At 37.4% G+C, this 12,998-nt stretch overlaps 1 protein-coding gene across 1 annotated transcript in view; it reads left to right on the forward strand.

The window, feature by feature from the left end:
• The window catches only part of LOC102844647 (gephyrin-like), a gene marked incomplete at its 3' end in the record, with an annotated part of 706,808 nt that overhangs the window by 282,796 nt on the left and 411,014 nt on the right, over positions 1-12,998 (forward strand). The window contains exon 5 of the mRNA XM_006891835.1: positions 12,563-12,601. Within this exon, the coding sequence (XP_006891897.1) occupies positions 12,563-12,601 (39 nt within the window). The remainder of the gene's footprint in view (positions 1-12,562; positions 12,602-12,998) is intronic.

A 12,998-nucleotide genomic window follows, 5' to 3' on the forward strand; every position in this document is an offset into this window, starting at 1 on the left:
TACTCCTCTAAATCTGAACATTCAGATTAAGACAGACTAGGAAGAAGGATTGGCCACCCACTTCTGAAATAGCAGGCCTCTGAACACCCTATGCACAACTTTATGTAGATGCTAGGTAAATATTTTTTTAAATTTTTACTTTAATTAATAATTCCGTTTTCTGTAATTCTGTAGCATATAATATGTTGTTGTTCCATCAAGTCATGTGTGACTCATAGTGATCCTGTGACCTCCAAATCTGAACCCTGTCTTATCCTGTGCTATCTGCATCATATCGGACGTACTTGAGCCCACTACTGCTATCATTGTGTCAATCCATCTCATTGAGGGGCTGCTTCTCTTTCACCCACCCTCTGCCTTTCAAATTATGGTGTCCTTTTCCAAAGAATTTCTTAGCAACATGCCTAAAGTCTGTGAGATGAAGATTTCTTATTCTTGGATCCAAGGAGCACTCTGGCTGCACTTTCTCTAAGCCTGTGTGTCCTTTTGTTTGTCCATGGGTTTGTCCAATATTCTTCTCTAACACCGCAGTGCAGAGGCACTGATGTTTCTTTTGTCATCCTTATTCGTCATCCAACAAACAGATGGAGCAAGCGACTGAAAAGACAATGGCCTGAATCAGGTGCACCTTACTCTTTAAATTCGTATCATTGTTCTTTAGTACTATGTAGAAGTCCCTGGCACATCTTTTGATTTTTTTTTTTTAAATGGATAGTGCCAAGGATGTTGAATGTGAATTCCAGTAACATGAAATTGTTCACAGTTTCAATATTTTCTCCATCTATCAAGATGCTTATCAACCCAATGGTAAGGATGCGAATACTTTACCACTAACCATTTAAGGTCCATTATTCTTTTCAACAATCTAGAGAATATGTCTGACCTAAAGAATTCATCTATGTGAGCGTTTCCCCAGCACTACTAAGACATGGGGAAAGAAACAAGAATAAGTGTTTTTGTAATATATAAGGAAAATTATTTACAGGAATTTTGCCCTTCTGCATTCTTTTAATAAAATTAGATTTTGTGTTTCCTGCTATCCCCTCTAGAAGGCACTAAATACAGTTTATTAAGAATGTTTTTAACTATGTTGTTCTTAAGTGGCATCAAGTCAAGTACAACTTTTTGTGACCCTATGAACAACAGATGTGAACCTTGTCCTATTCTGCACCATCCTCATCATCTCTGACATTCTTGAGCCCATTGTTGCAGTCATGTGTCAGTCCACCTCATTGGTTTTCCTTTCTTTAGTTTACCCTCCATCTTGCCTAGAATGATGGCCCTTTCCAAGCAGTCGTCCCTGCCTGTCTGTTCTTTTGGCAGTCCGTGGGATATCCAGTATGCTTCTCCAACACCACAACTCCCAAGCATCAGTTTTTCTTCTGTCGTCCTTTTCATTGTCCAGTTCTCAGATGCATAGCAAATTATTCAGAAAGAAGGGAGAGAACTCTGGTGACCTAGGGGTAAGGAGTTGTACTATCAACCCAAAAGCACGCAGTTTAAATCTACCAATTACCCTAGGAAGAGAGATGCACAGTCTTCTCCTATGCAGTTTATAGCCCCTGAAAACCTGCCATAGGGTTAGCTATGCGTTAATTCTGACTCAACAATACAGCATTTACCTACAGGCAAACCAACTTAGGTTGTTTTAGGTCTCCAGTTCCCCTGCAGTTTAATAGTACTGTAATTTATCTAGGAAAGTCTGTTGTCAAGGACGTCTCCAAATTATAAAGCAGCATTGATTTAAGTATGAGGACTAAGGTGTGCCTGATTCAAGTCAAGGTTTGTATTGTTCTTTTTTTAAATTTTCAACTAGTTTATTTACAAAATTTGAATACACTGTTTTCAAGAACAAATTATTTTAATTTCCTTCATTCCCCCACCCATCAAATTGTATATCCCTTTGATTAATCCCCCTCCCCTGCACATCCACATCCCTCTGCTTCCAGCCTCTCCCATCCCTCTTAGATCCTTATACTCATTCTACACTAGTGGTTTTATATAATATTTATCCTGTGGGACTGAATTAGTTCACTCAGTATAATGCTCTGCAGTCCCTTCCAAGTTAGGGAATAATTTACAAAGTTGTTGCTCCTACATGCTACATAATATTCCATTGTGTGACTATACCGTAATTTCTCAATCCATTCATTTGTGCTTGGACATTTGGGGTGTTCTGGCAGGTCAAGGATTTTTTAATCACTTGCTATGAATTTTAGAGTTGAAGAGTGACAGAAAAAGAGTTGATGCCTTTGAATTGTGGTGTTTGAAAAAGAGTGCTAAGTATCCTATGACTGCCAAAAAAAATATAGACATGTCTTGGAGAAGGTGAATCCAGAGTACTCCTTGGAGGCAAGCTGATGAAGCTTTGTCTGCCATATTTTGGGTTATGTTGCTAGGAGAGGTTATTTCTTGAAGAGAGACATCATTCTTGGAAAGGTGGAGGGGACAGCAGATGAGGGAGACACGCAATCGGGGATTACAAGGTCATTGCAGCAATGTGCTTGAGTTTGTCAGATATTGTGAGGATGGCACAGGATAGGGCAAGATTCAGATCAGTTATTTTAGGGTCACTATGAGTTGATTCGATGGGAACTAACAAGAAGACAGATTTTTTTGTAATAGTGTACTTCATATATGGAATTATAATAATTTTGTATTTTCCATTGAAAAATAGTGTCTTTTTTCAGACCATCACTATTTTCATGACATGTCAGATTATTAAAATATGTTCATAATCTTTGTTCTTTTCACTAGATATATTTTAGTGCTTTGAATTTAATGCTTAAAGTGCATGTACTTCTAAAGTAGTCATATGATAAAAGAAGATAATATAAAGCTAGTAACAGAAATGTGCAGCCATTGCAAGCCAAAAGATTTTAAAAAAGGGAAAGTTAGGAAAGAATTTAATAGTCATTGAAACATTTTAAAGAATATGGTATTTAAACTGAATGTGAAAGAAAAGAGTAGTATTAAGATTAGCAGAATAAAGAATAGCAATGAAGGGAAACATCTGAGCAAGGTACAGCAGAAAATAAGCTAAGAAAATCTCCCTAAGTAGAGTTGAAGAGTGACAGCTTCCCCTTGCTCCCCCGAGAGATTCTGGGAAGAACAATTTATAAGTTTGTAATCATCTACTGCACACAGTAAAATCACGCCATTAATAGACTCTAAAAATAGATCCTTTTTAGAATTGGCACCATTGATTCAAATGCACATCAGCACATCCCAACAGGATTAACTTCAGTATTGTGACTTTTTTTAGGCTCTGGTTCCAGAAAAATAAAAAGTCATGATTTACTCTGCTAAACTAGTAACTATCCACATCATTGTTTGTGTTTATAATGAAATGGCTATTAAGGCATCAGGTTTCAATTCAATTGATATATGATTCAGAACATTTTTAGTCTACATTTCTTTTGGAACTACTAATGCAGTCAAGTAATGTATTTTTATTCTTTCAGTGTTGTAGCTCTCTTTTGATTACTATTTTATATAAAATAACAGACTGTATAATCATAAAGAAATTATAAAATGTCAGTGTTTGAGGAAAATTAAAGACCAAAATCTTCATGCCTTTGACATGCCCCTTGTAGCTTCACCATTTTTGTCAGGACATCTCAACTGATACTTCTTCCATCCAAACCTTCATTTCTTTAGCTATTGTCTTATAATATCCAAGTATAAAAGTGAAACCTATCTCCTTATAATTTGTACCCCATACCTAATACCATTGAGTTAATTCTTACTCAGCAATCCCATGGCACAGAGTAGAACTATCCCATAGGATTTCCAAAGTTGCAGTCTTTACAGAAGCAAACTGCCTCATATTTCTCCTGCAGAGGTATGAGTGTTTTTGAACATCTAACCTTTTGATTCTTTAAGCATTGCACTATCAGGGCTCTAGTTTCTTCCCACAGGTCCTAATTCCGCCTTGGTAAAGCATAAAGGATGGTCAATTATTTTACCGTTTTTATGATATTTGAAAGTTACCATGATTCCCCTTTAAGTCTCCTTGGCTTTTTTTGTATGTATTCATGGGAAATATGATTGGGAGGGATCCCTACTTTTCCCCTTTCTCAATAAAGGTGATCCAACAGAGTGTGAAAATTTTCAAACAATATCACTAATGTTTTATGCAAACAAAACCTTGCTGATTATAAAAAAAATTACTAGAACAGTACATCAACAGAGAAATCCCAGAAATACACACTGGGTTTTAAAGAGGAAATGGCACTAGGGCCATCATAGCCAATGTCTGATGTATCTTGGCTAAAAGCAAAGAGTACCAGAGGACTGTCTATGTGTGTTTTATGGACTATGCAAAGGCATTTGAGTGTTGGATCACAATAGATTGTGGCTAACATTCAGAAGAATGGGAATCCCAGAGCATTTGATTGTGCTCATGTGAAACCTACGCTTAGACTCAGAAGCTGCAAGCAGAGCAAGGTAACACTGCATGGTTCAAAAATTTTAAAAAAGTACATCAGGAATTTGTCCTTCCTCCATACCTTTTCAGTCTGTATACAGAACAGACCATTCAGAAGGCTGTGGTTTATGAAGAGAAATGTGGCATCAGCACTGGAGGAAGACTCATCAACAAAGGTCATTATGCAGATGGCATTCACTACCTTGCTTGCTTAAAGTGAGGTGTCAGGTAGTCCAGTGGTCAGAAGCTTTGCTTTCTTGATTCTGAGATACAATCCGTCTTGAATACTGCAGTCATTGACCTTCTGCAACAAACACTTCAAGTCCTCCTCAGACTTACTCATGATATATAGAGATTGACATTGTTAACTATTTCATCTTGCTCGAGTTTACAATCCTCATAGTTGGCACTAACAGTCAGAAAATTTTAAAAAAACAAACCCTGCTCGCTGAAACTGAGGAGGACCTCATGCACTTACTGCAGAGGGTCAAGGACTGCAGTCTTCACTATGGACTGAGGTTCAATGTAAAGAAGACAAAAATTCTCACCACTGGACCAATCGGTAGCATCAGGATGGATGGCGAAGAGATTGAGATTGTTCAAAGCTTCAGTTTGCTCGGCTCCACGGTCAACACTCTTGGCACCAGTAGCCAGGAAATCAAAAAACATATTGCGATGGAAAAGTCTGCGGTTAGAGACCTCTCTAAAGTACTTAAGAGCAGCGGTGTCTCTCTGGAGACTAAGGTGCGTCTGATACAGGCCATGGTTTTTGCAATCACTTGTTATGCATCAGAGAGTTGGACAATGACTAGGGAGGATAGAAGGAGAATTGACACCTTTGAGCTGTGGTGCTGGAGAAGAGTATTGAATGTACCATGGACTGCCAAGAAAACAAATAGATTCATCCTAAAAAAGGGTTAAACCAGGCTGCTCCTTGGAGGCAAAGATTCTGGGGCTTCGCCCGACATACTTTGGACATGTTGTAAGGAGAGACAGGTCTTTAGAGAGGGACATCATGCTGGGCAGAGTGGAGGGGCAGCACAGGAGGGGAAGATCCTCTATGAGGTGCATTGATTCAGTGACTGGGGTAATCGGGATGGGTGTGTCAGAGGCAATGAGATTGGCACAGGATAGAGCAGGGTTTAGGGCTGTTGTACATAGGGTCGCTATGAGTCGCAAGCGACTCGACGGCACATAACAACAACAACTGTATTAGGAAAGTCTGGAATCTCTCCCAGGTGCTGAAGAGCAATGTTGTCAGTCTAGATACTAAGATGCCTGATCCTGGTCTTCTCAGTTGTTTGCTATGCATCTGAGAGCTGGACAATGGATAAGGATGACAGAAAAGATGTCTTTGAGCTGTTGTGTTGGAGAAGTGTACTGAGTATACTATGGACTTCCAAGAGAATAAACAGGTCCATCATGGTGAAGCCAAGCTACCCCTTGGAGGCAAGGATTTTGAAAGTCTGTCACATACTTTGGGCATGTTGCCTGGAGGGACCAGTGCTTGGAAAAGGACTTTGTGCTTGAAGGATATAGTATCAACACAGGAGAGGAAGACCCTGGACAAGATGGAGTGCCACAGTGCCTATGGCAATGGAGGCAGGTGTGTCAGAAACAGTGAAGTTGACTCAAGAGAGGGCACGGTTCAGAGCTATTATTCATTAGGTCTTTATGAATCGTAGTCGACTTGACCATACACAACTACAATAATTATGTTTGCCCCTTATATCTGCTTATTTTTGTTTTCTTTATGCGTTCATGGGAAATACACGTTTTCTTGAGAAGAAAGGAACATTTTGAACATCTTATACCTTGAATGTGTATTTCATACTGTCTCATAAAAATATTTTTCAGAATAATGCACCAGTTATGGCAGAAATTTAAAGGATCCTCCTCCTATGTGTACCCATAATTTCCCCTTTTGTATATTTCCATCTTGCTTGCCATTGGCTTCCATTAAACGATTTATTGTTTTTGCTCCAGCCACAGATTTTCCCAGTACTTAAATCTTTATTTTTTTTCTTCTGTTTCTCCAGCTCCTTAATATAATTGCACCAGTAGAGATGTTATCATTATAAAATTAAGACATTCAGGTAATAAATTAAGACTGTATGTTATTTTTACTATTTATACTCTTAAGTTTGAAAACTTTTACTCTACTTAGCAACATAGGAAGAGGGAGAAGGTGACTTTGCTCCTAAAGGTCAGAATTTTGGAATTTTTATAATAAATGCAAAATAATTCATACCCAGCTATCCTATTATGGGGGATATACCCTGAAGAATTCAGAGCTGCAAGACAAACAGATGTATGCTGTTTATTGCAGCTCTATTCATAATAACAAAGAGATGGAAGTAGACCAACTGCCTATCAACAAATGGAGTGGTACATTTATGAAGTGGGATATTATTCAGCATTGAAGAACAATGAACTAATAAAGCACTACACAACATGGATGAGTCTGTAAGACATACTCAGTGGAATATCTCATTCACAGAAAGACAAATATTACTTAAGACTACTATTGTAACTAAAGGATGGATATGAAAAGGAGAGAGTAGAGCAGAAAAAGAATGGAGGAGAGGTAATGAACACTGCAGTGGAATAGGTGAAGGGAAGGACAGTCTGAAAGGATTGGACCATTAGACGTGTATGGCAACAATCAGGGACAGAACAATTCATAAAGTGAATGGGGCGAGGGGGAGTGAGGAAAATGTGTATGAATGGATAAAACAAGTCTCTTTGTAAATTTTTATTAAGATCACAATTTAAAAAGTTTTAAATTAAGAAATTAATATATGAATAACTTATAAATGAAATTCTGTATTTACACGTAAAGTCATTTGCGTACTGTGTACAAGTATATGTATTCAGCATTGGTGGAATCTTTATAGGATGGAAAGATCATATTAGTAAACGTACAAATAGGCACAGATACTATTTGTAGGCACAAATAGTGGTAAACTCTGTGCCTAAAATGAGCTCTTACTAGGAATCTGGTGTTGACCATCTCACCATTTGAGACAGCAAAGTATACAGTAGTTCAGAGTACATGCTACTTGGATCTGAATTCTAAATCTGCCTATACTAGCATGTAATCATAGGTAGATAACTTGATTTGCAATATCTTGGTTTTCTTATGTGTGAAATGGAGGTGGGGTACCTCATAAAGTAGCTGTATTATGCAGGTTAATTTAGGTCAGCTGCTAAAAACAGTAATTTGTTATATAAAATATTTACTGGCTCTATGATCTATAATATAATTAGAGCTTTAATAAAAGTAAATTAAGTAGACAGGATTGAATAAACGTTGAAAGACCTATTTGACTCATTATTCACTCATGATAGGACTTAAAGTACTTACTAGTATATTTGTAAAAAGGAAAAGAAGTATCAGATAAGATATGCAAAATGCTGATGTCCCCTTGAGTTTATCATTATGAAAAAAATGAAAATTCTTTTCCAGCTCACCATTATAAGCCTATTGTAAAATGGGCAAAGCCTGGCATATACCAAATATATTGTGATGATTAAGCATCATTAAATAGCTTATAAATATTTAAAAAGAAGACTTAGGTAAAGCTATCATTTTAGTAATAAAGGTTTTAGACTTCTTATGTTAGTAATTGAAATAAAGACTATATATTCATTTCTACATATTGATCTATTTTTCACAAAAAAGGTAATAAAAATAGCAAATTTTCATCAAGGATTATTATTATTAGAAGAACAGAATATTTTAGCTTCATGTCAATGCCTGTCATAAAATAAAAAACACCAAACAAAACTGATAAAGAGTCAAAAATAAAGAAATTGAAATGATCAGAGTAGTTTTTGCCACCATTTTTTCCTCATTTTGGATTTTTAAAATAGCATGTCTGCTATAAAAGAATGAAGGAGAAATTTCTGATAAAGTAACCATATAATATGAACTCTATGGACTTTGTAAACAGTATAAAATAAAATTTTAAAAAATAAACCCCAAAGGAAATGATTATCCCCTTTCTCTCTTAAAAAAAATGGAACCATGTCAGTTAATTATTAATTAGTAGTGATAAGAGTTTATAGCAAAAGAATCCAAATTCCCTCAAAAGTTGCCAAGAAGTTAGAAGCAATAAACCAGTTCAAAGTATGGAATTTAAAATGAACTGTCAGCTTCACAGAGAACAGAGAGCAAAAGCCCAATTCAAGAAAGAAGACCTTAATTGTCCTGGAAGTACTGATTGACATTTCAGAAAACTTTGTCAAGTTGACAACCCTCCCTCAACTAAGTTTTCAAGATTATAAATTCCAATAAGAGTATATTTTCTCTCTCTCTCCAGTGAGTGCTGGTGATTCGAATCACAGGAGACACGCTGCCTTTGTGTAAATGCAGAGCCCATATGGACTATACCACCGGAGATCCCTGCTGCTTGACATTGTTGTTGTTATGTGCCATCGAGTCGCTTGCGACTCACAGCGACCCTGTGTACAACAGCCCTAAACTCTGCTCTGTCCTGTGCCAGTTGCACCGTCTCCAACACACCCATCCCGATTACCCCAGTCACTGAATCAATCCACCTCATAGGGGGCCTTCCCCTTCTGCTCTCTCCCTCCACCCTCCCAAGCATGATGTCCCTCTCCAAGGACCTGTCCCTCCTTATAACATGTCCAAAGTATGTTAGACAGTGTCTTGGAATCCTTGCCTCCAAGGAGGTGCCCGGTTTAACCCTTTCCAGGATGAATCCATTTGTTTTCCTTGCAGTCCATGGTACCCTAAATGCTCTTCTCCAGCACCACAGCTCAAAGGCAATTCTCCTTCTATCCTCCTTAGTCATTGTCCAACTATCTGATGCATAACAAGTGATAGCAAAGACCATGGCCTGTATCAGATGCACCTTAGTTTCCAAAGAGACACCGTTGCTCTTCAGTTCTTTGGAGAGGTCCCTAACAGCAGACTTTCCCATGGCAATACATCTTCTAATTTCCTGGCTCCTGGTGCCAAGACTTGACTGTGCAGCCAAGCAAACTGAAGCTGTGAACAATCTCAGTCTCCTCACCATCCATCCTGATGCTGCCAATTGGCCCAGTGATGAGAATCTTTGTCTTCTTGACATTGAACCTCAATCCATATTGGAGGCCACAGTCCTTGACCCTCTGCAGCAAGCGCTTCAGGTCCTCCTCAGTTTCAGCAAGCAGGGTTGTATCATCTGCATATCGCAGATTGTTGATAGATCTTCCACCAATCCTGACCCCACATTTTTCCTCATAGAGACCAGCCTCCCGGATAATCTGTTATGCATACAAGTTGAAAAGGTATGGAGACAGGACACATCCCTGGGGTACACCCTTCCCAGTTTTGAACCATGCATTGTTTCCTTGCTCTTGACATAAGAGGGCATAAATGATACTTCTTTATGAAGACTGAAGATAGCATTACAATGACGAATGACATTGACATAACTTAAGGGTTTCCCTTCTACTTCATTCTTTCCAAAAGTTTGACTGCAGCACATAATATCCTTGCATGTAATAATTCTTAAAGGAAAGCTTTGGGGAGGAAAATAGGCCACATTTGATTAGTAGGTGATTTTTAATAGAGATTTGCAATTTTTTGAAACTTTTTTTTACAAAATATAGACATTTAAGCCAATGATTTTGAATACTGGATAAATAAGTCTTATTACAGTATATCTGGATTTCATTTTATGGGAGATCCCTTTTATAATGTAGGATTGACAACTTAATAAGACTCAAAAAAGATTCACATCAAGCTAAATTTCCACTGTTGTTACATATAATGTTTAGAACTTTAGTTGACTGTGTAGCTATTTGATATATATTCTATTTGTAGACCCTATTTACTTTTGTCCTTTTTTTATTGCCACGTTTTTGGTTATTGTTTTTGGGAGGGTTTTAAATAAAAATTTTATTTTATACTGGTTTACTTACAGAGTTCGTATACATTCTTTTTCACACCAGATCTTTCCCCTTTCTATCTTGAGCTGAGGCTGCTGAGAATGGAAAAAAGGAATGAACATACTTGTTTGAATAATCAAAAGAATTACATACTTCTTTTATATAATATAGGAAGTTACCAGAGTAAATATCCATTTTCCCATAGATAAATCATGGGCAACAGTTGCAGTGGTATTAACAATAAAGTGCTAGTTTATCCAAATTTTAATAGATATCTCTTTCCTTTTAAATTTAAAATAACTTATGATAGGAGTTGGCAAACTCATTCAGTAAAGGACCAGAAGTAAATATGTTAGACTTTGTGGGCCATATGTTTCTTGCTACAGATTCTGACCTCTGTGTGCAACATGTGGTGAAAAATCACCATAGACAATATAAGTAAATGATCTAGGTTATGCCCCACTAAAATTTTATTTTTCAACACTGACGATTAGATTTCATATCATTTTTACAAGTCACAAAATATTACTGTTCCTCTCCCCCAAGTCGTGTCAGAATTTAAAGATCATTCTTAGATTGTATGCCAGAGAGAAAGAGGCAGCTAATGGGATTTTGTGTATAGACTACAGTGTTTCAACCCCTGTTTTAGGACAGTCTTATCAAACATATACTAATATCGTATCTGTTAATCTAGAAACTTGTAATATGAGTAATCAGAATAATATTCTGAAAATTTGATATAGAAAAGGAAAATACCTCCCAAAAAATCATGGACACAAATATTTTTTTGAATGCTTACTCTATTCATCCCCCCCTGATCAAGACATAGTAAACAACAAAGCACAAAAACATTCTTTCTGTTTATGGAATTTACATTTCAGCTGAGTAGACAAATACAAGTAAAATGAGCAGTATTAGAAAAAGTGTTAAGTATAATGGATAAAAACAACCCAGGAAGGAGAAGAGATCCCACAGGCAAGAAAGAAAATTCTTATACTGGCTTTCAAGGAAGCTTTGTTGATGAGGTGATTGATGTTTAAAAAAACATTTCTAAATAAGGGGAGGCAACAAGCCTTAGAGTAAGAAGAAGTTTCAGACCTAAGGAGTAGCAAGTGGGAGGACATATACATGTTCATCTAACAGGGTAAAGTTCAGCATACTGCTAGTAAAGGGGAAAGTATTAGAGATGAGATTAAAGTAACAGAAGGGGCAGTAACATGAAAAATTGGATCTAACTTAATTTTTAATTGGGAGTAGGTTAAGAGGCTATGAAATAATTGGTTTAAATCAGTGATAAATGTGGAAATAGTAGGAAGTATTTAGATTATAGATATGATAGAGTAAGAAAGAGATAACGTCCATTATTTTCACTTGAGCAGTTGGAAGGATAGAGTTGTCATTTACCAAATGGAGAAGACTGGATAAGGAAAAGATGAGTTTTCTTTTGGTCATAGAAATTTGGACATTCAAGTGGAGATAATATGTTGACAGATACATGAATCTGGAAACAGAGGAGATGTCTGGACTCTTTGATATTCATTTTGAAGTCAGCAATATATAAATGGAATTAAAGTCTATGATAATGGATAAGATCACCAAGGTCTAAGGAGCTCTGGTCTAGTGGCAAGGACCTGAGCTGAAATCCTTTTTCCTGAGGCCACCAGCTGCTCCACAGGAGGATAGACAGTCAGTCTCCTCTTGTGAAATTATCTGCCTCTAAAAACCTGCCCGAGGGTCAGCTATGAGTCGGTTCTGACTTGATGGTATATAAGAACGACAGCTCTTTATTTATTGGTATTACTACCTTCACTACTTTTCTTATCCACTTTCAAAGAGATGGATAATATCTAGTAATCTACTCTTTACTCACTTAAAAGGGTGGAAGGAATCCCACTGAATCATAAACCTGACCTAAACAGGAAGTAATATTATTAGTAGGCCATCCTCAAAGCTTGCCATGGTATAAACATGGGAGTGAGTGTCCCCAAGTACCTCCTTGCTGGAAACTGTTTGCACTGGAGGTAAGTGTGAAAAAGGGGAGGTTGTGGGAAGTGATGGGGTGAGGGCTTCCTAAACCTTACCCAGACCTCAGAAATGGCTTGGTTCTGAGGAAGGGAGAGGTTCAGGCTGGTTCTTATTTCTTTGAACCAGTTCATAACAGCCCTAAATTTTATCTGCTTTCCTCAAACTGGGAGTCAGAAATCCCTTTTCTCTTCTGTTTTTCTGCTGCAGAAATTCCCAACATTCCCATTTTGTGGGCTCCAGAAAGGGGTAAGCAAAGACTTCAATCCCAGCCAATCATTTCCAGATTAATAATTTTAGTGTTTTGGTTTTTTGGTTGTTTTTTTTTTTTTTAAATCATCATAAAAGAAATGCTTGGACCCATTGTTTCCCATCTGTTTCATTTCCTTGTGGATTGTTATGTATCCATGTTCTAGGCTCATTCTGTATCCCTGGGCAATAGAGTTCAGATCCATCTGCTATTTCCATTTGTGTGCTGTTTTCTTGTGGATTCTCATATGCAGTTTATTAATTGCTATTTCTTAGATGGAAGACACCCAGTTCAGTGGATTGCTTCACTCTCAGTCTCATTTTTTTCTGAATGATGTTTTGTTCCCCTCCTGGCAGCTTGTCACTAGCCTGCACAACTGCTGATGACTTGTCACTG

Source organism: Elephantulus edwardii, unplaced genomic scaffold (genome assembly GCF_000299155.1).
Source record: "Elephantulus edwardii isolate Elephantulus edwardi_28Jun2011 unplaced genomic scaffold, EleEdw1.0 scaffold00104, whole genome shotgun sequence".
Taxonomy (NCBI): domain Eukaryota; kingdom Metazoa; phylum Chordata; class Mammalia; order Macroscelidea; family Macroscelididae; genus Elephantulus; species Elephantulus edwardii.